This window comes from Toxotes jaculatrix, chromosome 11, assembly GCF_017976425.1.
Source record: "Toxotes jaculatrix isolate fToxJac2 chromosome 11, fToxJac2.pri, whole genome shotgun sequence".
Classification (NCBI taxonomy): Eukaryota; Metazoa; Chordata; class Actinopteri; family Toxotidae; genus Toxotes; species Toxotes jaculatrix.
The window spans coordinates 22,988,292-23,013,390 of NC_054404.1; the positions used below are offsets into that span (position 1 = coordinate 22,988,292).

At 44.9% G+C, this 25,099-nt stretch overlaps 2 protein-coding genes and 1 non-coding gene across 3 annotated transcripts; 2 read left to right on the forward strand and 1 right to left on the reverse strand.

Annotated features, from left to right (window-relative positions):
• Positions 1–2,191: 2,191 nt before the first annotated feature.
• On the reverse strand, positions 2,192–13,220 carry LOC121189834 (E3 ubiquitin-protein ligase RNF166). Its single transcript, XM_041050303.1, has 6 exons — positions 12,697–13,220; positions 10,100–10,256; positions 9,815–9,927; positions 9,395–9,509; positions 8,956–9,063; positions 2,192–8,051 (listed from the first exon to the last, which is right to left on the reverse strand). The coding sequence occupies exons 1-6, from the start codon at positions 12,885–12,887 to the stop codon at positions 7,986–7,988; spliced, it is 750 nt and encodes a 249-aa protein (XP_040906237.1). The 5' UTR covers positions 12,888–13,220; the 3' UTR covers positions 2,192–7,985.
• On the forward strand, positions 8,594–8,666 carry trnal-caa. The gene has a single exon. It is a non-coding gene; the product is annotated as a tRNA-Leu (tRNA).
• A 542-nt stretch (positions 13,221–13,762) lies between the features above and the next one.
• On the forward strand, positions 13,763–19,984 carry ctu2 (cytosolic thiouridylase subunit 2 homolog (S. pombe)). Its single transcript, XM_041050589.1, has 16 exons — positions 13,763–14,987; positions 15,445–15,519; positions 16,033–16,111; positions 16,221–16,280; positions 16,456–16,516; positions 16,621–16,730; positions 16,814–17,055; positions 17,268–17,403; positions 17,511–17,642; positions 17,724–17,815; positions 17,963–18,060; positions 18,226–18,324; positions 18,422–18,530; positions 18,969–19,035; positions 19,204–19,262; positions 19,546–19,984. Exons 1-16 carry the CDS (start codon positions 14,932–14,934, stop codon positions 19,604–19,606), a joined length of 1,536 nt encoding a protein of 511 aa, XP_040906523.1. The 5' UTR covers positions 13,763–14,931; the 3' UTR covers positions 19,607–19,984.
• The last annotated feature ends 5,115 nt before the right edge of the window (positions 19,985–25,099 follow it).

The window sequence follows — 25,099 nt, forward strand, 5'->3', positions numbered from 1 at the left end:
CTATAAATACATGGAAAGTTGTTATATTAGGCACGAGGGCAGCTCTCCATCTCACAGTGTGTCAGTAATACAAGACAGCACCGCCAGATTTAGCTGCTGTCAAGACATGAGGCCTATTATTAGGCTACAATATTAGGCCAGCGGATACAGTAAAAAACGTGTGAGTGTGTGTGTGTGTGTGTGTGTGAGGTGGGTGGGTGGGAGGGGGGTAATAGACACAATGACCAGCACATTATGTTGGTATTTTCCACAGTGAGTCTGTGAGTGTTTCCATTAAGTCCTCTGATACCCTGCAAATGACACTTGTTACCAAGACATCTGCCACAGTGTGGAACAGGGTGTGTATGGGCATGTGTGTGTTTGTATGTGTGTGTGTGCTAATTAGGGTTGAAGGATGGAGAAGGTCAGAGGCTGTGGTGAAGTCAGATGAGAGGCAGCAGAAGGAACATTTCAGGTTGTGTTTACGTCTTTCTGAGTGAAAGTGATTTGAATGGTGGCCATTAAATGCACAAGAATACAGGTGTGTGGCTATGAAAGGCCTGTCTGGCACTTATTAGTGGTGCTGTGGTGAGTATTTGGGACAGCAGGACGGTGCGTGCGTGTGTGAGTCAGAATACACCACAGTGTGTGTGTGTGTGTGTGTGTGTGTGTGTTCGTGGTGATGAGGGAGCATGTCACCCAAATTATGTTTGTATGTCAGTAAATGGTTTGGTCTAAAATGTTTTTGAGGAAATGTAATTGCTTGTTGAAGAGCTTGTGCTCTTGTACCTCACAGAAGATGTAGGGAGGTTTAGGTTTGAGCCACTGAAACACTCTGGGGAAGAACTGGTAAAATACTGGAAAAGTAAACACATGGCGTCTCACGTAAGCACTGACTTTTTACCCTTAACCAGGTGCTTAAAGTTGCCTAAACATAACCAGAAGAATATTTATATCATGCGCAGTATCAGCATTTTGTTTCAAATCATTTCTGCTATTGAAAATTAGTTGTAAATGAAGGTGATTGATGAACTAGGTGGCAAACCATGCAGTCACCAATGAAGCTCCTTTAATCTGCTTGTCCATGCCCTTTAGCATCTCCTCAATAAGCCAGTGTGCACTTATACATGTACTTGCTGCAACCAAAAGTTCATTCAGTAAGTATAAAAGTCTACAATCTTCAGTGTGTTCTCCTAAATTTGCAATCTTGGGATTCTTTAGCAAGGAAGGCTCTAATATGAACTTAAAAAAGAAAACTTTGCCCCCCGGCCCACGTTTCTAGCTTGCAGTGTGCTCCTGTTAGTGTAGTGTTAGAAAGTACGGGTACACTTTAGATTCCTCCAGGTACGCACAAAGTATGCAGCAATGATGCTAAGGTGGCAGCCATTTGTCTGAAACAAAGTGTGTCACAAGCCCAAGACATAAATATACACAGAAGAACTCAAAATGTAAAATGAAGTGTTTACTCAACAATGCCATCATGAGCGCGCATGCGGTCATGATTATATGCAGAAGGCGAAGTGAGAAAAGAGCGGAGTGAATTTGTGGGGTGGGAGGCACGCCGTGGTGCTGTGGAGACAGACAGGAGAGATGGAGCTGGGTATATCTGTGCAGCTCAGTGAGGTTGCAACAGGTGCTGCGTGCTAACATTTCCAACTATGCCAAACCAAGCCCCCCCCCCCGCCTCTTTTTCCACCACGACCAGAAGAGTCTATGTGTGTGTGTGTCTGCAGTCATCTCCAGGCACAAACTGTAAACCCTTCATACTATTTAGATTCATCTACTAAAGGGTCAGTTCACCCAAATTATAAAATGCGTATTTTCTCACCTCCTCTCTGTGCAGACAGCTTTGGTTTTTAATGTGTCTGCCTCCAGCACAGTGCAATGGTGGTGAATGGAGTTTCACCATGTGTGGTGCTCACACAAACAGAGTCCTGGTTACTATGAACAGTCCACAAACTCTATTCACCTCCACTGGACTGGAGTGGACACAAAACCTATTAAAGGCACACTGCCTTTGTTTTTCACATCACAAACCTTCTTATGGTTTATGATGCATTTACTCCACAAACACAATTTTTGACTACACCTCATGACACAGTGACTCACTGTTAAAGTGCATGCCCTTATATTTGATCCCACACAGTCTTGAGCTACAGTATGGCGGAGCATTAATGTATCATTTCAATAAAAACACAACTGCAACACAGTCTGCGTTTTTTCCATTTTATTTTAGGGGGGAAAAAAATGCTACAAAAAAATCCTAATAGTGTTTTGATAAAACCCCAAGCAGTGCAGCAGCTGGAAAACCCAGACATCATCATCATCATCTCCAGCAGCAGTGTCACTGCAAGCACTTCTTATTGGTATTATTACTACGTTTAGAAAGAATGCATATTAAATCACACTGAAGGCAGACTTTGGATTTACTTGTCTGTCTTAAAACATTTGCCTTCTATCGTCTCTTTCCACATGAACAGCAAACAGTAAAGTTCACTTGAGAGTGAGAAGCAGAATCGGTTCAGTCTCAAGATTTGAATCTGAATGGACTTTAAATTGCTTTTGTGAATATATTTTTGGAAAGGTGATGCCTGATTTTATTTATTTTTTTGCCCAGAAACTTGAGTAATTAACATGAAAATGTTTTTGCTCCAGTGTTTTGGAGTTGCTCCTTTCCCATCACATCTAACTGCTTTCCAGTCATGTTACGGTGTGTTTTACAGGGGCACTCCACTGGTTTAATGGCACACTTCCATGAAGGGACTCTTGAGAGTATACCTGTGTATACCTTCACTTCCCATAATTCAGCTTGACCCAGGAGAATATTTTCTGAAAGCTCCTCCAGAGCCAGAGCTGTTTACAGTAAACTGACCTTTATGTGTAAAAAAACTGTGGAGTGCCCCTTTAAAGCAGCTGGTAGGGTGAGATATGACTGTCAGAGAGATGCTTAAACTGCCGAGCTTCATCAGGGATGTGGATTCAGTCCCTGACACCCTGTTAGCCAGCTGGTGTCATGGTTCAAGCAGGCTACAGTTCTACTATTAATATAATTAATTAATAATGTAATTAGCAGGCTGAACACAGCATCTGTTGTTCTAGCAGAAGGTAGTGTTAGCATGTTGGAGCTAAATGAGCCTGTCTGCGAGTTAGCAATGTTTAAAGGAAAGGTTCGTATTTTTCCTGAACAACAGTCACATGTCATATTTATACTGAACTAGTTTGTGGTCACTGTAGTCACTGTGAGCCTCCTCTCCATGCTAGCCACGTAGCAGGAAAGGGCTGTGACAGAGTCCACAGACCTTGAACACACACCAGAACAAAGATACGCTCTTGATTTGGCTAACTCAGACTGTCAGAGCCTCTGTCAGCTTCAACTGAACTTAAAATGCATGTCTGCCATGTAGCTGCAGTCGCTACTAGAGATTACAGCAGCCACATGTGGCATGTGAATATTGTTTTGAGACAACAATCTGAACCTTTCCTTTAACCGTCACATGTCAGACAGTTTTCATGCCCCTCCATGTTTGCATTACACACGGTTAGGAAAATTTTAACACGTGTCCATGTACAAAGCCTCCACAGTCTGACACACACTGCTCTCGTCCTTCGGTTTCTCTAAGTGTACATGACTGCTGAGCTACTGTAACCTGTACAGCTGCCTTTAAACATCAGCAGGAACGGTTTCATAAAATATTCAATGCAACAGCACAAAAAACAGATTATTTACATTTCATGGGGAAACAGAAGGGTTCAGACAGACGCTAATAAACATGGACGACACAAAGTGTAACAAAATAAGAGTCTAAGAATCCTGCTACAGAGGTAAGAGTGCTGTGAAAGAGCAGTAGGTAACAAACATTTAGAAAAGATTGCTATTATAAGGTGAATATAAAAAAAAACAATGATCAGGAGAAATAACTTTGTGTGAGGCAAAGGGGTTGAAACCGACTCAGACATTAAAAACAGCTTTCATTCATGTGAAAGATTTCCATTTTTATATTTTGAGCAGTTTATGGAAGAGGAAATACTTTGAATATTTTCACTGTGCATATTCTAAAAATATACGATATCAGTTCTTCTGAACTTCAATTGAATTTTGAAGAGGAAAGGTCAGATTTAGAAAAAAAAACAGAATCCTAAAATCATAGATGGAATTTAACTGTGATTTTGACTTTTTTTTTTTTTTTTTTTTGGGTTTGTCAGCATCTAAAAGGCGTGTTCAGACTGAACCTGAAGTTATTTTTAAAAAGGTGGTGCAGCACTTTTTTAAGTCAAAGATGTGAGAAACTGAGAGGAGTGTGGTGGGAAATAACACCATCAGACATCACACAGTTCTTTATCATCTGTTTGGAAATAAGAAGCTCTCCCAACAGTCCAATTATCACCAATCATTCAAAGAAAAATCAGCTTCATGTTCAGTCTGAAGACGAATCAACTGTCCTGTAATCTTTGCATTCGGACTGAATTCTGAGAGAATGCTGAGTCCATGTCATATTGGTGGCACCACAATCACCAGTTTCAGATGTGGCATGTTCATCTATGGCAGTTAAAATATGTTTGTGCCAGTAAACCAAGCAGACAGACCCCTGTCGTCAGCTGAAGTAACTGGACCTAATTTTAAAAAATGGAAATGGAAAAGAAATTTCTAACCCACAGACGCCGTCTTCAATCATCAGCTGGCATGAATGCTCACGAGTCATAAAGATGGGAGTCTTTCCCGCCTTCACCTCACACTGACATGAGCGTGGGATGTTTTTACTGTGGGTGCATGTCAGGTCTACTGTTGCATAAAGAGCATCCCCAGTCATTTCTACTTATTCTGAGCACAAAAAAACAGTATTGGAAGAAAAAGAAAAATGGCACATGCTGCCCATTTAAATTAAGCACTCAGCCAACGAATATCTGATTTTTTTTTTTGTCATACAAATAAAACTAATGATATATTTTCTATCAAACAAACTAACCCCTGACGCCTTTTACAATTTACAAGATCTTTGTCAACCTTTTTTTTTTTTTTTAAACTAAACACTCATTCTGCAATGAAATTTAACTGCAAAAACATTAAAGAAGAGTTAGGATTATACAAAAAGAATTCCAGCTATTATTAAAAGTCTAAATGAATTAAAGTGCAAATGATAAATGCATCCCTCTGTGGAAACATTACCCGAACACAACCTGCCTCCATAGAAAAAGGGGATTTCCTTGTGTGTGTTAGCTTCAATATGGCTCTGCATGCTCTGCATGTCTGGAGAAGGACTGCCATCTACTGGTTACACTACTGAAAACACCTCTGTTCACCCGGCCTCACTCTCTATAGTCCTGTACAGGTTCCTTGTGTGTGTGTATGTGTATGTGTTTAACAGCAATTCAAGTTTGTAAATCAGCTTCAGTTTCCCCAAAAGGTCGCAGACACATGTCTGACCCCTGTCTGATATTAGTCCGGTGGTTTGAAACGGAAACATTTTCCAAAAATATATCTTTTTTTTTTTTTTATACTCATCTATCTTGGCAGATGCATCATAAAAATATTCCTTGTAGTAAGAGTTGAAGCAGCAGGTAACGGTAAAATGGAGGTTAGACCTCGATCTAGCACTTCCATCCTTTCTGATTTTTTTTTTCCCCGGCTAATATCTACAGATCGATCTGGTAGAAAAAAACTTTAACAAGTGCAAATATTCACACCAATAAAAAACAGGAACTGTCTGACTTTATGTTTTGGCGGGGGGGGGGGGGGGGGGGGTCGACAGTGAATGGGCTGCTAATGCCTGTTATTGTAAACGTTAACGTACTGTGGAGTTCATGAAGGTGTTACTGGCATTCTGAGCTGTTAGGGACATGATCCTTCCTTTGTTGGTGCAGCGTGACGTGTCCAGCTCTCGAGTCTCGAGTCGTCTCTCAGGGTTATGTCTCTCTTGTTGTCCTCGGTGAAGCTGGGATGGGCAGTAATGGATGGGCTACGGCTCAGCTTCCAGGACTTGTAGCAGATGTCGGCCTGTGAAGCTTCCTTTTGGTGTCGCCGTGTCAGGATGGTGACTAAAATACCAAATTATCATGGAAAAGTCATGGAAACTAGTTCAACATGACAGGAAACAGAACTGAGCTCCGATCAGTCCCCGCAGGTCCGCATGTCAGCTGGCTGCCTGTCTCCAACAGCTCTGCTAACTTCAACACTTCCTTACTTGGCTCTTGGGGTCACTTTACCAATGAATCCAGCTGTTCTGGGATCCAGTTAAAGGACCCTTACGTACAGTACTTTCAGCTCTGGACGCCAGTGGCTGCAGTCCACTGAAAAAGAGACTGAAGTGCGTTGAATGCTGAAGTCAACCTTCGACCACAGTAATGGATGAGCATAGAAAACCTGATTATTCTGAAATGTTGCTCCCTTTGGAGGAGCATTTATATTGCCGAGTTTGACGTAGACGCTGACCAGTCACACTGCTGTTGCTGCGCAAAGTCACCAGAGTTTCCACAACTCTGCACTGATTTTCAGCTTTGTACTCTGCATCTGTGAGTTAGCCTTCGGGCAAAGCACTGAGAGGGCACTGAGCCAAGGAAACCAGGGGTTTAACTGTGTGTGTGTGTGTGTTTGTGATCGGGGTGAGGGCTGCAGACAGCACCAGCAAGAGGCTGAAAGGCCGTGATACAGTGCAAACAGTGGATACACTTCTGTTTATACTGCTCTGGGTGTCTGCATACTCAGATGTACACTCAACTGGCAGTTTATTATGAACGCCATGAATACTACATGAACTAATGCAGTCTAATGGAGCTTGTGGTGCTGCTGGTTCTGCTTTGTGTTGCACAGACAGGTGTTTCTGCACAGCAACACAAACCCCAGCCTCCAAAATGATTACGCAGCTGCACCAATGCCTCCCTGAAACACAAACTGATTATTAGAACCTTCGCGAGGGTCAGGACTATCGTATTAGACTGCATTATCTTTAGCAAGGAGTTCCTAATAAACTGCCAACTGAGCACAAATGTTTATTGGCGGAGGTGGAAATGGGCGGAGGAGGGAATATACTTCCTGTCATGTGAATGCAGAAAGTATAAACTTGGCTTAAGTCTGCCCTAAATGGAATTATCATGCTGATGCGTTTTCTAATTTCCTTGGTCTTCAGATGGTTATTTTTTTTATGCAGTAGCTAAATGTAGATTATTTTGGAGAGGGAAAGAGTGAGAGAGCTGAGGGACAGAGACACAGCTGCTTTATAACTACTGTGACTGTTTTTTGTGTGGTAAGAGCAGAGCAACACATACCAGCTCTGGCGCTCTGGAGCTACTGGCTACTGTATGTGAACTCTTTAAACAGTCCAGAGACTGGAAACTGTGCTACCCCCTACTATTTCTCACACTGAGCATCAACCAGGTTACTCACAGTGAGCAGCAGCATTCAGGAATTCCTAGCAAGTGACTATCGGTCAGACACCTGAACCACTGGTCTGGGTTTTTAGAGTCAGCAAGGCATCAGGATGTTTCAGACTCATTTCCATGGAGGTAGCCCTTCATGCTGTGATGGCCCAGATTCCAGGTGTCCAGTGAACAGAAGCTGGGGACTGGATGGAGGGTTTCCAGGTGGGAGATTGTCAGTGGGTGATGGGTTCTGTTTGGGTCCAAACTGACTTAACACAGCTCATCTTGATTCGGTCACTGGATCCATTCCAAACCCACAGGATGCTTCAAATCATCAAACCTGAATGAAGCAGTGAAGATGCATCCAAACGTAGCAAACTGGCTGCGCTGCTGCACCAGAGTAAAAACACCCTCGGAGTGAAAAGGAAGTGAGGTTGTCACCTAATCCGAAGCCGGCTGGGCTTCTCTGCGGCGATGTGGATCTGTGCAGACACTGTGTGAACCTGTCCTGGGGTCAGGTGTGTCTGTCGGGCTGGATGACGCTGTGTGAACCAGGGAGGAACAGCAGCAGTGCAGCGGGGACCAGGGCGACAGTGGTTGGGGTGGAGTCGGTGCTAACGGTGGCGAGAGGACGGTGGTGGTGAAATGACTTGTCAGTTTTCAGCCAGTGACAGTGCCAGAGCTGCCTGCAGTGCTGCCTCCTCATCAATGCTGTAGTCCTGACGAAACACAAAGCACAGAGTAAAAAATATGTTATGCTTTTGGTACGAGCTCTGTGTGATGGAGCAGTAGTGAGCTGACAGTTTGTGGAGCAGAACAAAAAAAAAAGTTTCAGATATTCATCATTTCACAGTTATATCATCTCAATCCCAGACTACAGAGACCAGGTGGAAACTGGTCTTTCAGAAAAATTAAATACTTACATCTGTCTCACTTCAAAAAAACTGCTGAGTTATTTTTAATGTGAAATTGTCAACAGGGAGAAATCTCCTTATACAAACAGGTGCTCATGGGAGTTATACACCGGGAGTCTGACGACAGCAGATGAACATTACTGAAGGCTAACAGAATAAATTGTGCTGATAAGATCACTGATAAATCGCATTGACTCCAATTATCAGCTGCAGATATGACAGTGAGTGCAGGTCAGTGTGAAATGGAACAGGAAAAACGACACATTTCTTGGTTTTCTGGGCTTTTGTTTAAGTTTGCTCAATGTTTATAACAAAAATAATTTTTCAGTACACAGGATAAACTCGCTGCCCGGTTAGCTCAGTTGGTAGAGCACGAGACTCAATCTCTCGGGGTCGTGGGTTTGAGCCCCACTCCGGACAGCACCTATGGGAGGTGCTGTAGGACTTCGGTGCATTGTGGACTGGGCGGAAGTTGCCCCCGTGACCTGGGCCTGGACCCAGATAAGCGGCAGATGATGACACCCATGACAGGATAAATTCCATGCCCCTCCATTAAATTGAGGTGGAGACAGAACTATCAGAGACAGATCTCTGTCTCTAAGCTTAGGCAAATAAAAACTAATCTACTTGGAGAGATTCCACTTATGGAAGGAATATGTTTTCTTTCAGCGTTGTTAAAATGATAACGTGATTTCAGCACCGGACTTACAACAAAGGTGTCATAAGAGAACTTGTGTCTGTGGAGGAGATGCTGGAGAAAGTTGGAGCTCTTATAGCTGGGGTCTCCCCACGGCATGGCTGAACACACCGGACACACCTGCAGATACAAACACACACAGCTACAAAATGGTTGTTTAAACATCAATAGCACCGGATTACAAGGTGTTGTAGTCTGGAGGTCTCTGCTGGACACTCAGCTGTGTTCAGCACTGCTGCTCCACCTTAGGAACAATGACGTTTTGGGGGAAGCAGGAGCAAAGACCAGAACTGAAAGTCAGTTTGTGCGGTCAAAATGCTGAAAACCCTCAAATGGTTCTGGGTTTTTATAAAAAGTTCACAGAGTAAAAACGAGCTGTTTTTCAGCTGGAGATTAAAGGATCACCTGAGTTAGTCCAGATTATCTAGTGCATCAGACGGTCGTCTCTTACCACTTTATTAGGGTCATTACGGTGGTTGTCCATACAGTGCTTGACCAGTTCCTGCTGGTCCAGGTTTCTGGCCCCACAGAAGGGACACACAAATGTTGACCGGTTTGGAATATTGCTACGCAAGAGAGGACGCACATACACAGAGACAGGACATGAATTATCACAAGTGTGTAGCATCCTTGGCATTTTATAGGGGCTGACTCACAGTGCCCACTGTGTGTACATGTACAACTGATCTAATGTTTTCTCTTCTGTATATCACCAAGAACAAATGATCATTTTGTTTAAATACAACATCTTCCACCCCCACTGAGGCTTTGATAGCGTCCCCTATGGCTGAGACTCATGGGAGCTGTAGTTGCTTATGTGCACACACACACTGTTTCTGCAGGTAAGCACCAACATGGACAGAGTGTGTACCTTGGTATAGGCTGGGAGGTGGGCACCACAGGGACGAACTTGGGACAGTTGGCTATCTGCTCCTGTACTTTAGAACAGGAAGAGATGTGGGACCTCATCTTTACCAGAGCCACCTGAGAAAGGACACACACACACACTTTGTCACATCACTCTCATTAGTGTAACTTCAGAAAACAGCAACAACAATATAATGATTTACTTCTGCACCAAATAATAAACAGACACCTATTATGGAAAGCTGTGCCCATGATTGTCTGACATGAGTAATGCATGGTGAGTACATACCTTCTTGCTACAGCCCCTGCAGGGTGCTTTGTATGAGGCCAGCTGCTTCTCCACGCTGGAGGAGCGCTCCACTTTCTTGGGGTCGAAGGGCACGCGACAGAGAGGGCAGAGGGGCGAGGTCACCTGGAGACACGGCTGCAGACACTCCCCACAGAACCTGGAACAGCAGACAGTGAGGGGAGGACAGGTTTAGTTCAGTACCGTCCCCCCAGAGTTACCCTGCTGGTCCAGGGAGCACCTCTCTAGCCTTTAAGGAACCAGTGTACTCAGAGAGTGCAGTTTTTACAGATGACTCATGGTTTTATCAACTTTGTTGATGCCATATGCCTTTGGTACGTGTTGCCTGTGAAATACCACAGTAATCATGTGCCTGAGTGGTGAGTTTTATCTAGAAGAAATTAGAATTCTACCATATACAGGAGACAACACTGCAGCTGCTGAATTCACCTACATTTACTTCAAAATCCCAAACTGAAGTGAGCAAATGTCTCAATACACAGTACAACACACACACACACAAAGGCTGTGACTGAAACTGAGTGAAAAGGATCTATTCTGGGCAGATACATCAATTCAATTTAATTTACTCATCTGGCAAATGAAACTTTGAACTGGAGACAATATATTTAACACACACACAGTAAAGAGGTGAGTCTGTCGAGGGCCAAATGTTTCCTTGTGCAGTTGTGTGTGTTTGTGTGTGTGTGTGTGTGTGTGTGTACAGTGTGTATGGGCCAGTGACAAGCAAGTGTTAGTGCCAGTTTTTCCTGAAGTTTCATCCAACCCCATCAGCAGCAGGAGAGTAAAAATAGCCGCATTTTCCCTTTAACCAGAAATAGAACTGAGGCTACCTGAGGTCTGGTCTGCTCTTTGTTGTTCTCCTCGGCTCCAGACTGAGAAAGATTAGAAATACACCTCGGTGACTAACTCCTCTCTAACTTCATTAGATATGAAGTAAGAAGATAACGACACAATCCCATCAGTTATACATTTCACCATTAACCTGAGTTCACAGAGCAGAGGTACAAGCCTCTGTCTGTCATCAAAACTCTTCTTTTTTTTACACGTGGGTTTGCCGACATGCAGGAGAGTTAGTCTGTGTCATTTCTGTCTTTTTGCTGAATTCTGTTTTCCCTTGTTTTCTCTCTGCGCTGCGCAGTCGACTGTGGAGACCAGAGGAGTGCTGCAGACGGACGGGTGCCACCTCCATTTGTCCCATGACGTCACCATCAGTGAAACACACTGACAGGAACGAGGTACCAACTACTGGGACTGAAGTCTAGGTCTCTGCAGAGATGTGTGGCATCTTTACCCCTTGCCTCCCCAGCAAATCTGTGCTTGACTAAAGGTGTGTCCCTCATATCCAGCACATGACACAGTGATTTGGCAACTGACTATTTTGAGTTGAGCTGTAATAAAAAAAATAATGAAATACTTCACCACAGTATTTAGGTGTAGCTGTATTTTCTGCTCCTGCACTTGTAAGGTAATAAATGCCAGACAGGCGTATGATATCTAACTTTTCCTGACTATAGTCACATAAAACTCTTATTTTTGTTTAATTACAACTATAAATTTGGACTTAACATCTATTAAATAAGATTCACGTGTGTTTTTGTATCTTATTATTAAAACTTCTCAGTTTTCTGAACAATCCAAACATTATAAAGGACTGACATTATTTTTCCAGCCTTCTTAGTTAAACAGACACACAATCTTACAGATTCTGCTGAACTTTGACCCGTGAAGCGAAAGACACAGCACCAGGGCCACCTGTGGCACACTGCCCCTGCTTTACCACACAGAATTGTAAATGATGAGTTTCCATACTGAATCTCTAAATCAGTACATAAATGCTGCAGTGACTGATGCTCTTGCTTAAAGGTAATGTCTACGAAATCCACAAGTAAATGTGACTCCATACATTAAAAGCATGTCTGTAAATACAACCCAAAGAATATTGATATTTGAGAGTTTAACAACAAAATATCAGCCTCTATTACTTTTTTTTTTTTACATGATCACATAAAATAAATAAACACTGTTGATGTGACTCTAATTACTTTGCATATCAAAGGATTGTGGCCAGGTTATGGACCAAACTGGACATTTTACAGAGAAAAAAATCAATTAGTCAAACTGAGACACCTGAAACCTATCTCTATTTATTTCGTATGGAAGATATATTTCACCTTTAGGACATATGTCGTTCACAAAACATGCATCTGAGATATATATATATTTTTAAATAAATCTTAAAGCTCATTTCACAGCTGTAAGGCTCTGATGAATTATTAGAGGGTGTCTGCCACATAACCAAACACAGCAGTGTCCTGTTGAAGCGCTGCTTGTCGTGACCTGTTTCTAACCTGAGGATGACAACTGTAGTAATGGAGTCAACATCAGTCACAGGTGTATGACAGTGTCACTGCCTGGTACAGCTGCTGCCAGATGTTTTAAACTCTACCTATAAAAACAAGCAGTTTGGGCCAAATGAACTTTACATTACACCTACTTCTTTGAACCCGACATGTCACCCGTAACTTCTATGTCCACACACAGTGACACAACATCCGAGCAAGAAGTAGCTACTTTACGTGTGAGAACAGCTGGCGATGCTGACGGGTTTATGGTAGACCTCCAGGCAGATGGGACAAGAGAACTGGCTCTCGATGCCCTCAGCCGGGGCTGCCGGCGAGCCTGAGCCGCTGCTGGGCTGCTGCTGCTGCTGCTGCTGCTGGCGGAGCTGGGTGCTCGCCGAGACAAAGCTCCGAAACATCGCCATCATGGAGCCGGAGAGGATCTGCAATTGTCGACAACAGCTCGCTGTCCGAGAGAAGGAAGCTGTCCAACTGTTCAAACTGCTGCTAGCTGGGGCATTATCCGTGCAGCAGTTTGAATATATGTCGTACAAACATGGTGGCTTTTCAGTCTACTGGCTGTTAAATTAGCTTCACTAAAGCGAAGCATTACTTTCCCCTGACTGAAGAAGACATGCCGGAGAAGTAAACATTGGGAGCAGGGCTCGTTGACGAGTGTCGGCGCGGTGCTACGAGGATGACCTGAATAAAAAACACAAATTTATAAACTCACGGAGGGCGTCTTATGCTCCATCCACCTGACTGTCAGATTAGCGCTTTTGGAAAAACGTCAATGCACGCTCACGAACAACACGAGAGGCTACAACAAAAGCCCTCCGCGCGCTGTGCTTTACGGAGGTTGTAGTCCTGCTCTCCATTTGAACACACTACTCTTCTTTACTTTGCGACTACAACCCCAGAACCCACTTCACAAGCGTATGGCAAGCCGCCCGGGACAAAAAATATCGAACCTCGCATTGCCACCAATTAATTATAACGTTTTGTCAAGGTAATTAATGCCAAAGATTATTAACAGAGAAACGGTAACCTGTGGATTTACAGAAAGGGAGGTGTTGGAACACAATTGTGTTATTAATACAGGTTTGTTGTTAACAGGCTATGATGGTAGTTTAGAACAAGAAGTGAAAACTTGACGTTTCACATTGAAAAGTGTGTACATAAACATTTTATCATCATTTATACTATTTATTCGTTCCTTTCCACTTTATTAAGAGAACAGCAGCTTACATTAAACACTATGTACAAACCTCATCATGGCAGGGATACAGCCAGAGCATGTAAGGGAGTGTGGCTCCCTGTGATAGGTAAACTGACCTTGCTGTGTAAAATCAGTGGAACATGCCTTTAAGTCTATGGTAAAATGTTGAAATATGACTTACATTTTTAGTAAAGTTTGGCAGGTAACAAGTGACATGTGACTCGCGTGTTTCTGTATAGGAAAGTAGAATGGATAGGACAAGTGAGACATCAGCATTGCATGTTAGTTCTTGACTGCTCCCTAAATCTAAGGTAGATTTCTACAAAGAGAAAAAAACTTTTACCAGTGTGTGCAGCTGCATCAGAGCCAGAGACACCAACAAACTGAGCAAACTGATCAGGAGGGCTGACTGTGTGACTGGGACTTCTCTGAAGCTCTTGGTTAAGCAGAGGACAATGCTGCACATACTGTTGAGCACCAGCAGCCTGTTGTCTGTATATACTGTTGCCATATGTCATACACTGTAAATTATTGTGTAAATTATTATATATGTTTTATGCATGTATTCACTGCACAGTTCTCATGTTCTGATGACAATCCTGCTCCCAACTATACACTGATTTTTAGAACACAGACCTGACTTGCACTAATGTACAGGGTATTACAGTGTAGTCCTGTCATTGTACAGCTTATATTCAGCACACAATATAGTCGAGTTATGGTTCTATTGTTAGTCTCTATTCAATGTTCATTTCTATTCTATGTATTATTATATATACATTTTTAATTTTGTTAGTTATTGTCTATAATCTATCACTCCTTTTAGAGACAAAAGGTAGGACAGACAGAAATGAAGACTCTAGATAAGACTGGGGGACGGACGGCAAAATCAGTGTAGAAGAAGCAGAAGAGGGGAAACAATAATATCCAGTCTCAGGATACAAGAAGCAACAATTACTGTGATCAAGAGATTTTAAATAAATAAATAAGATGATAAGACCCGACTCACACTTCAGACCAGCTGGTGGCGGTAAACCATCACTTTGTTGTTTTTCAGTCGCCATTAAAAATCAGGAAGAAGAAGAAGAAGAAGAAGCTCCTCTACGTCATCAAAGGGAGCCGCGGCTCAGACACATGAGACTGTCTGGGGCTGAACGTGAATGAAGTGGAGTCACTAACAGCTTTGTATCAGTCTCTTTCTGGTAAAGTACAAACAGCGGACCGTTGTCTCAGTCTGTCCGCCATCTGCCCCGATGTGCCAGGTGGATGAAGACTACCGTGATGGGCTGGAGCGCGCGGAGGTGCCCAGGTAGGTTGTCACGTCACCAGACCGCCGACCCGGGTCTAGATAATCAGCTGTGCATCTCATGTCTCCACGTTTACAGTCTGTGGGGCTGTCACGGTGCATAATCCTAAAGTGTCTGTGTGTGTGTTAACACCGCCCTCCTCCAGATGTATGCTGAGAGAGTTAGTGTTCGTTAGGAAAGGATGACTTCACGAGCAGGAGGACAGGAACATAAGGCATGAGGGAGTTGTCATGACAACGATGAGGAAAAAATCACTACAAACTAACTGACATCAGGGGCAGGCAGTGTTACCCCCCCTCAGTCTGGTCTCTGGGCAAATGATGAAGCTGTTATGTGTGTGTGTGTGTGTGTATATATATATATATATATTGATATTGATATTGATATAAATGTCAGCACATACATGATGAATGCATGCACATGGGTTTTTATGATGTCTGTTCTTCCTCCGTTCATCAGCGTTTCCAAGAAATGTGTGAAATGCAAAGAGGCGAGTGCAGCTGTGGTCATCAGAGCGGGGGATACATACTGCAGGTAAATCATTCAGCACTCAGCACTGTGTTACTGCTATCTACAGTACAATAGCTAGGTTAGACCACAGACTGTATGCAGGATAAAAGACAGCCGATGACTCTTTGATGCTATAAGAAGAATATTCCAAATGCATGTCAGTACATTGTCAAATAAAAGCCTGACAATCCTCAAGTGCTGCTGAGTGACTGCTAATTAAACTCAACTCTTCCTGCTGATGTTTCACAATAAAAGCCTTCCGTTACGGAGAAGAAGTATGGCCACTGAACAGCTGGAAGGCTTTTAGTGTGAAGAAACATCTGTACAGGAAGGTTTGAAGGTAGCTTAAAAAGTGTTAGTGACCTAAATGTACCTTTTAGTCCTGAGCTGTCCAGGTGTTTGGTGTTTGTTTGTGTGTCTGTATCTGGTGTAGTAACACCAGTGCTCTCAGAGAAAAAGGATCGCTCTGAACTCAGAAGTCTTCAGATGTACTGTTTTTTACTGACTTTGCTCAAATCGATTCTCTGTCTGCGTCAGGGGCTGTTTCAAGGAGTACTTCATTCACAAGTTCAGAGCCATGCTGGGAAAAAACAGGATCATTTTCCCAGGAGAGAAGGTGAGCTGTGCTTTATTTGTACATGTGAATGCTTTATTCCCTGAATAACAACTCATGTTCTCACCTGACACAATGTGTCTGTAACTGTGAGCGTCCTCTCTGTTTGTAGGTGCTGTTGGCTGTATCTGGAGGTCCTTCATCCTGTTCAATGCTGAGTCAAGTCCAAGAGGTTTATCTGTTTGTCTCTCAGTCCCTCTGTTCCTTGAAAGCAAATCCCTTCAGCAGGTTCAGCATCTGCTGGAAAGACACATAATCAATTTAGTGGTTGTTCCAACCCGGTAGATACAGTATAACTGTATAACTTGATGTTATTATTGAACTGAAGCCTGTCTCCTTCCTCCCAGGGTCTGAGTCAGAATGCTCACAAGAAGCTGAGATTCTCCCCGGGCATCGTCTACATTGATGGTAAAACTAAATGAAGAGTATCACTTTTAAACTGATTTTCATCATTTCTTTGCCTCAAACCCTTTTTACACTGGCTGTATGTGTGTGTGTGTGATTGTTCCCAGAGGGTGGTGCTGTGGGTCTGTCTGTGGAGGAGAGACGGAGGACGGTGGCTGAGCTGCGGGCTGTGTTCAAAGCTACTGGTTTCCCATTTCACATCGTGCCTCTGGAACAGGTGAGGAAGGACGCAGGTGCCCCCCCACCCCCGCCCCATCAGATCAAACTGGTTATTCAGTGTGTCCTCCAATGTCCTCTCAGGTTCTGGACCTTCCCAGTTCAGTGGTGGTGACGGCCCCATCAGACTCAGAGAAATCTGCCAGCGACTATAAAGCGGCTGTGGATCGCTTCATTCAGAGTGACGGCGGTGGCTGTTTGACAACTCAGGACCAGGAGCAGACATCACTGCCGGAGGTTCAGGAGTCCAACACTCAGCTCCTGCAGCAGCTGATTGGCTCAGCTAAAACGCTGACGGCCAGACAAGACCTGCTAAACACGTTAAGGTCAGACAGAGGGGGGGTGGCTCCAACATGGTGTGACCCATGGGGGGGTGTTATTTATCTAGAGAAGTCTAGAGAGAACAGCAGCAGGGGTGCAGAGAAAATGGAGGATATATATTTGGCATTCTTATTCTTCTTACCAGTGAGAATTCTGAAAACACAGGGTGTATTTTTAGATTTGCTCATCTCACACCACCACTGTGTTCTCCTCAAAGGCAGCATCTGCTGGTGCACACAGCTCGGACCGAGGGCTACAGTAAACTGATGCTGGGGGACAACTGCACCAGAGTGGCTGTTAAACTGCTCACCAGCATATCACTGGGCAGAGGTGCACAGCTGGCGCAGGACACGGTGCGTATGAGAGCGAGAGTCGAACGACGTTTAACTGTCAAGCACAAAGAATGTTTAGTTTCTCTTTAGTTTATCAGATGATATTAGATGTGTGTGTGTGTTAACAGGGTTTCTCAGACTCCAGATACGGTGACATAATACTAGTGAGGCCAATGAGGGACTACTCTGCCAAAGAAATAGCTTTCTACAACTACATGTTCAGCGTGTCCTCTGTGGTCATACCTACCCTGGACACTAAGGTAAGATCAGCCAGCAGCAGCAGATGTGACAGTAACTGGTCTCCTGTGATTCCATGAACGTGGTGTGTGTCTGTCCCACAGACGACAGACAAAGCCAGTATCCAGCGTCTGACTGAGAGCTTTGTCACCAAACTGCAGGCAGACTTCCCCTCCACTGTCAGCACCATCTACAGGTCAGTGGGAGAACACAAAGATTGCATGATTATGATAATGTGGCATTATCATAATCGCTGGATAATTTCGTTATAATTAAGATACAATTAATCGTCAGACACGAAGCACAACACGGACTCATGACAAGGCTGCTGTGTGTCCGGCAGGACCAGTGAGAAGCTGCAGACGGCCTGTAAGAGCTCCTCTACAGCCGAGCACTCTGACAGGTGTCTGCTCTGTATGTGTGCCCTGGATACAGCTGTGGGTGAGTGCTGTATGGAACAGCTAGTATATGGACCACTGCAAGTATATGTACATACAAGGTGTTTGAACTAGGAGCCGAGTCGAATTAACTTAATAAACCTTGTTAGGAACTGTCCTCTCTCTTCTTTCGTCCCCTCTGCCTTCGTCTCCCTCTTTTCCCTCTCAGAGAACGCTTCAGCCTTTCAGGCCACACTGACCTCAGAGCAGCTCTCCCAGACTAAATCTGCAGGGGCTACCGGGACTGAGAGCCCGAGGCAAAACCCAGGTGTGGTTCACGTTTCACCTCCGCTCATGCCTTTTGTGTTTCTGCAGTCGTAGTCTCTCTATGATAATAAACTCTGTTTCCTGCATTTCCATTAAAGCTCCAGTGGAACTGGAATCCACTCCTTCCACCGGACGGTGCTGTTCGTCTGGAGGAGCAGAGGATTGTGGGAGAGCAGAGAGCGGTGGAGGCTGCTGTTCTTCTGCCAAGTAAGAGTTCAGGGATTCGTGTCAGTTGATTTGTGCGGTGACTAATCTCATGATGCCGTCTACAATTAACAGGACTCAGGTTCTTAGTCGCCTTCATTACAATACAGTATTGAGACTAATGATGGAGCAGTAGGTGGCCCACAGCCACAGATCCAGACTCTGCAGCTCTACAGGAGACAGATGAACCTGCAGAGAGCGACGAGAGAACAAAACTACAGGAAAGCAAAGAAGCTGAGTTAGTAACACATATTAATGAAATATGAATGAGAACAGATAGAGAGGAAGAAGAGCTCAGTGCATCATGGGAAGGTCTAGGCCTATAGCAGCAAGTTTCATCAAAGGTTAAATGATAAACTCTCCTGTCTGCTTTATGTCAGACCAACAAACTGTCACCATCGCGTCCATTACTGAGCTCTCTGTGCTGTCGATACCTTACAGGGAACCAGAGATACCCAGTCTGAAGAGCCTGTTGTGTTACAGCTGTCAGCTGACCATCAAAGACATGGTGAGTGAAAACACCTGTGCAGGAGCAGGCTCAATGGGAGCCATGATTTATAAACTCATGTTTTTTTTAAAAGAAACAGCAAACTAAGATCATGTATGATCTCAGCTGCCATCTGCTTTATGTTACTCCTGCTGTTATTGGTTTTCCCTCTTTGTGTTTTCCCTCTAGTCGTCAGTGGAGCGCCTCCCTCAGTACATCCTGTCAGAGGCTCAGAGGAGGCACAGGAGGTGAGGAGAGTGTTTGGTTCATTTGAAAGGTCACTTGAAAGATGCCGTTTTCATATACGTATTCAGTATGAATACTTAGACTGTGCCAAACAAACCAACCAGATCAACATTAATACATGAGCATTTTTCCTCATTGGTCTCTGATGCCTAATATAACCTGCTATCTTCTGGTTTTGCTTTGGGAAGTATAATGAAACACAGTCTCACCATTACAATACAAACTCAAATGTTTGGGAGTACTGTCACATTTGGAGCTAAAAGTTGTGTTGTGTTGTGTTTGCAGGTCTCAGATGAGAGAGGAGATCAGTGAGTTCCTGCTGGATGATGGTGATGCAGGCGATTAGAGGGAGGAGGCTCTGAAGCTCAGTGTTCATCTCTAGTGAAAAAAAAATGTAAATCACAGTTAGGACAGGACTTTAAAATGTAAACACTTGACAAATATATTGAGAGTTTAAAGAAAGAGGGTGTGTTCATATGTATTTGATTGGTCTTTACGTTGCTGGATGACGACTTGTTGCATTGCAGCAACCTTCAGTTGGACAACTTAGAAACAGAACATATTAAACTCTTCAACTTAATGTTAAGTTTTTCTATGTCATTCATTATTATGAAAACTGATGTTTGAAGTACAGAGAACTGGAACAGACATTAGTTTGATTTTGTATTTTTAATTGCTGCTCTAACAAACTGAAGTTTTTTTATTAAAAGCTGCTCTCAAGCTATTACAATGCCTTTTTTTCTGTGCTGTTAACTCTTGACACCGTCACAGCTCCTGTTAGCATTAGCTTAGCATTTTCTACAGTGCTGTGTATCACACCATGTTTCATGCATCAACAAAAGAAAACCTTGTTATGTCCTGAACACTTTCCTTCCTAACACTAAATACTATGGATTCTAAACCTGCCCCTCCAGTTTCCTATTAAATTATTTTTTCCCCGCAAATTTAAACACACGTTAACATGAATTGAACATATTAACGAATGGAGGCAGAAGATGTCATCTTTCAATGAGAAATGCTCACATTTAGCGACACACAGGAGCTCTCTCAAGCTGAACACCAAATCACTCACTGCACGTGGCAGTGACACGGCCACCCTACTTGCACGTTTAAAATAAAAACATTAATATATGAACCTGTGTATTGTTTGAATAGCTTAGTACTGAATGCACAATAACAAGGTATGTTTATACATGGCGCTAGGCTCAGTTTAATATAAAACACAATTTTATAAAATATAGGGGGATAGGGGGTCCCTGCTCCATCTCTCCACCAGTTTCAGGGTCCTTGGCCTGAAAAAACATTGAAGACCCCTGCTTTAGAATTTTCAGGAGATAAGTGGTGTAGGTGGTGTCCTGCTGCTCGCTGACCCCAGGATCATCTGGGGTCTTCAGTAGGCGGGACCAAAGAGGACTGGCAGGAGGACCAGGACGCCACCTATAAGGACCAGGACACCACCTACAACACCGAAGACCCAAGGATCATCTGGACCAGAGGATCAAGTGTTGTAGGCGGTGTCCTGCTGCTCGCTGACCCCAGGATCATCTGGGGTCTTTGGTGGCGGGACCAAAGAGGACCGCCTTTGGTGTTGAAGACCCCGAAGACCCCTGGGGTCTTCGGTGTTGTAGACGGTGTCCTGATCCTGGGGTCTTAGGTGTTGTAGGCGGTGTCCTGGTGCTCTTTGGTCCTGGGGTCTTTGGTGTTGTAGGTGGTGTCCTGCTGCCCGCTGGTCCTGGGGCCTTCAGTGTTGTAGGCGGTGTCCTGTTTCCGATGAGCCTGTTCTCTGGAAAAAATAGTCACAAAAACATAAATGTCAGATATGTCATAAATAAAATACAAATACAAATACTTATTTTACTGCGCCTGCTGCTCCTCTTTGGTCCTGGGGTCTGCAGTGTCCTGCTGGCGGTGTCCTGCTGCTCCTCTTTGGTCTTTGGTGTTGTAGGCACTGAAGAAAGTGTCCTGATCCTGGGGTCTTTGGTGTTGTGGGCGGTGTCCTGCTGCTCCTCTTTGGTCGTGTTGTGGTAGCAGGTGTCCTGATCCTGGGGTCTTCGGTAGGCGGGACCAAAGAGGACTGGCAGGAGGACCAGGACGCCGCCTATAAGGGCCAGGACACCACCTACAACACCAAAGACCCCAGGATCTTCTGGACCAAAGAGGGTGTCCTGCTGCTCGCTGACCCCAGATACTCGCTGACCCCAGGATCATCTGGGGTCTTCGGTAGGCGGGACCAAAGAGGACCACCTTTGGCGTTGAAGCCCCCGAAGACCCCTGGGGTCCTCGTCCTCTTTGGTCCTGGGGTCTGCAGTGTCCTGCTGGCGGTTTCCTGCTGCTCCTCTTTGGTCGTGTTGTGGGCGGTGTCCTGCTGCTCCTCTTTGGTTGTATTGTGGGCAGTGTCCTGCTGGCGGTGTCCTGCTGTTCCTCTTTGTTGTTGTAGGCACTGAAGGAAGTGTCCTGATCCTGGGGTCTTTGGTGTTGTGGGCAGTGTCCTGCTGCTCCTCTTTGGTCGTGTTGTGGGCGGTGTCCTGCTGGCGGTGTCCTGCTGGCGGTGTCCTGCTGCTCCTCTTTGGTCGCGTTGTGGTAGAAGGTGTCCTGATCCTGGGGTCTTCGGTAGGCAGGACCAAAGAGGACTGGCAGGAGGACCAGGACGCCACCTATAAGGACCAGGACACCACCTACCGAAGACCCCAGGATCTTCTGGACCAAAGAGGATCAGGTGTTGTAGGCGGTGTCCTGCTGCTCGCTGACCCCAGGATCATCTGGGGTCTTTGGTAGGCGGGACCAAAGAGGACCGTCTTTGGCGTTGAAGACCCCGAAGACCCCTGGGGTCCTGGTCCTCTTTGGTCCTGGGGTCTTTGGTGTGGTAGGTGGTGTCCTGCTGCTCACTGGTCCTGGGGCCTTCAGTGTTGTAGGCGGTGTCCTGTTTCCGATGAGCCTGTTCTCTGGAAAAAATAGTCACAAAAACATAAATGTCAGATATGTCATAAATAAAATACAAATACTTATTTTACTGCGCCTGCTGCTCCTCTTTGGTTGTATTGTGGGCAGTGTCCTGCTGCTCCTCTTTGGTCTTGTGGGCGGTGTCCTGCTGCTCCTCTTTGGTCGTGTTGTGGTATAAGGTGTCCTGATCCTGGGGTCTTCAGCAGGCGGGACCAAAGAGGACTGGCAGGAGGACCATGACGCCGCCTATAAGGACCAGGACGCCGCCTACAACACCGAAGACCCCAGGATCTTCTGGACCAAAGAGGATCAGGTGTTGTAGGCGGTGTCCTGCTGCTCGCTGACCCCAGGATCATCTGGGGTCTTTGGTAGGCGGGGCCAAAGAGGACCGCCACTGGCGTTGAAGACCCCGAAGACCCCTGGGGCCCTGGTCCTCTTTGGTCCTGGGGTCTTTGGTGTGGTAGGTGGTGTCCTGCTGCTCGCTGGTCCTGGGGCCTTCAGTGTTGTAGGCGGTGTCCTGTTTCAAATGAGCCTGTTCTCTGGAAAAAATAGTCACAAAAACATAAATGTCAGATATGTCAAAAATAAAATACAAATACTTATTTTACTGCGCCTGCTGCTCCTCTTTGGTTGTATTGTGGGCAGTGTCCTGCTGGCGGTGTCCTGCTGCTCCTCTTTGGTTGTATTGTGGGCAGTGTCCTGCTGCTCCTCTTTGGTGTTGTGGGCGGTGTCCTGCTGCTCCTCTTTGGTCGTGTTGTGGGCGGTGTCCTGCTGGCGGTGTCCTGCTGCTCCTCTTTGGTGTTGTGGGCGGTGTCCTGCTGCTCCTCTTCGGTCGTGTTGTGGGCGGTGTCCTGCTGGCGGTGTCCTGCTGCTCCTCTTTGGTCGTGTTGTGGTAGAGGGTGTCCTGATCCTGGGGTCTTCAGTAGGTGGGACCAAAGAGGACTGGCAGGAGGACCAGGACGCCGCCTATAAGGACCAGGACAGCACCTACAACACCGAAGACCCCAGGATCTTCTGGACCAAAGAGGATCAGGTGTTGTAGGCGGTGTCCTGCTGCTCGCTGACCCCAGGATCATCTGGGGTCTTTGGTAGGCTGGACCAAAGAGGACCGCCTTTGGCGTTGAAGACCCCGAAGACCCCTGGGGTCCTGGTCCTCTTTGGTCCTGGGGTCTTTGGTGTGGTAGGTGGTGTCCTGCTGCTCGCTGGTCCTGGGGCTTTCAGTGTTGTAGGCGGTGTCCTGTTTCCGATGAGCCTGTTCTCTGGAAAAAAATAGTCACAAAAACATAAATGTCAGATATGTCATAAATAAAATACAAATACTTATTTTACTGCGCCTGCTGCTGCTCTTTGGTTGTATTGTGGGCTGTGTCCTGCTGCTCCTCTTTGGTTTTATTGTGGGCGGTGTCCTGCTGCTCCTTGTTGGTCTTGGGGTCTGCTCCTCTTTGGTGGGTCTGTGGTGTCCTGCTGGCGGTGTCCTTCTGGCCGTCTCCAGGCTGCAGTGCTGAATTTATCAGCTCCTGTACAACGTCATTGTGATGTCATCGAATGATCAAAGCCGTGCTTTGTTGCGTTAGCGCCTTTGATCATTCGAGTTTTTCACTGATCATTGTCATCTTTCAATGAGAAATGCTCACATTTAGCGACAAACAGGAGCTGTCTCAAGCTGGACACCAGTTCACTCGCTGCACGAGACTATACCTGTGCCTCCAAGCGTCCTGCACACTAAGAGGAGGACCCGCCCCTTTCGCTGCTGTGCCAATCATTTGGCACAATTCAATTTGCCCAGAGCCTATTCAGTCTATTCAGCTAACTGAGATCCCAGACACAAGGACGCACGCTGCCATATTATTTGAAAAGGAGATAACTATGTTTATAAATGGCAGTGACACGGCAACCCTACTCACTGTACCTTGCAAGTTTAAAATAAAAACATTAATATATGAGCCTGTGTATTGTTTGAATAGCTTAGTACTGAATGCACAGTAACAAGGTATGTTTATACATGGCACTAGGCTCAGTTTAATATATAAACACAGTTTTATAAAATATAGGGGGATAGGGGGTCCCTGCTCCCTCTCTCCATCAGTTTCAGGGGCCTTGGCCTGAAAAACATTGAAGACTCCTGGTCTGGACTGTACCAGGACTCATCCAACCCACTCACCCCAGCACCGCTCCTGGAGCTGTTCAGCTACTCTGGGAAAAAAAAAAAAGGTTTATTAGAAAATTTGTGTCAGTTGTGTTTCTCATTCACAGCGCAATGACAATGTTGTGTTGAGACTGTCCAGCAGCAGGTGACTTGTTACCAGGACTCTGGATCATTGCAGCTCTTCTGATGCAGCACCCTGTGCTGAGTCATTCAGGGTCACATTTTTTCTTCTTCTCATGTCTTATTTATTTACCAACAAATTCACCTTCTTCAGTTTGACTGATGGGTTGTCAGTGTGCATCAGTGAGCTGAGTTTTACTCTGGCATTTCCACCTGCAGCTGCTTGACTCTGGACTCTGATTTTGAGATGTTGTCACTTCTGCTCAGACATCTGTGAAAAGCCAAGGATGTAAGTAAGAGTGAAATATGTTTTTACATCTCCTCACAGCCAACTCACTTATTAATCCATGTAATTATATTAGGGAACAAAAATATCATCATACTTTCACACTTACGACAGCATGAGGTTTTAAACTGTTTTCCATGAGGTATTAAAAGGCTCTTGGAGGCCTAACTTTAACTCTCTACTGCAGCATTAACCGTCTCAGGTTTCTCTGGCACAGTTTGTAGGTTCTAATGTTTTAGCATCAGCAGTCAGTCATCAGGCTGTAGTAAATAAAGTGGATACATGGAACCATTTAAATTTTTTTTTTTTTAAACCTATAGCTGAAGATGTACATGTTGAGGCACATG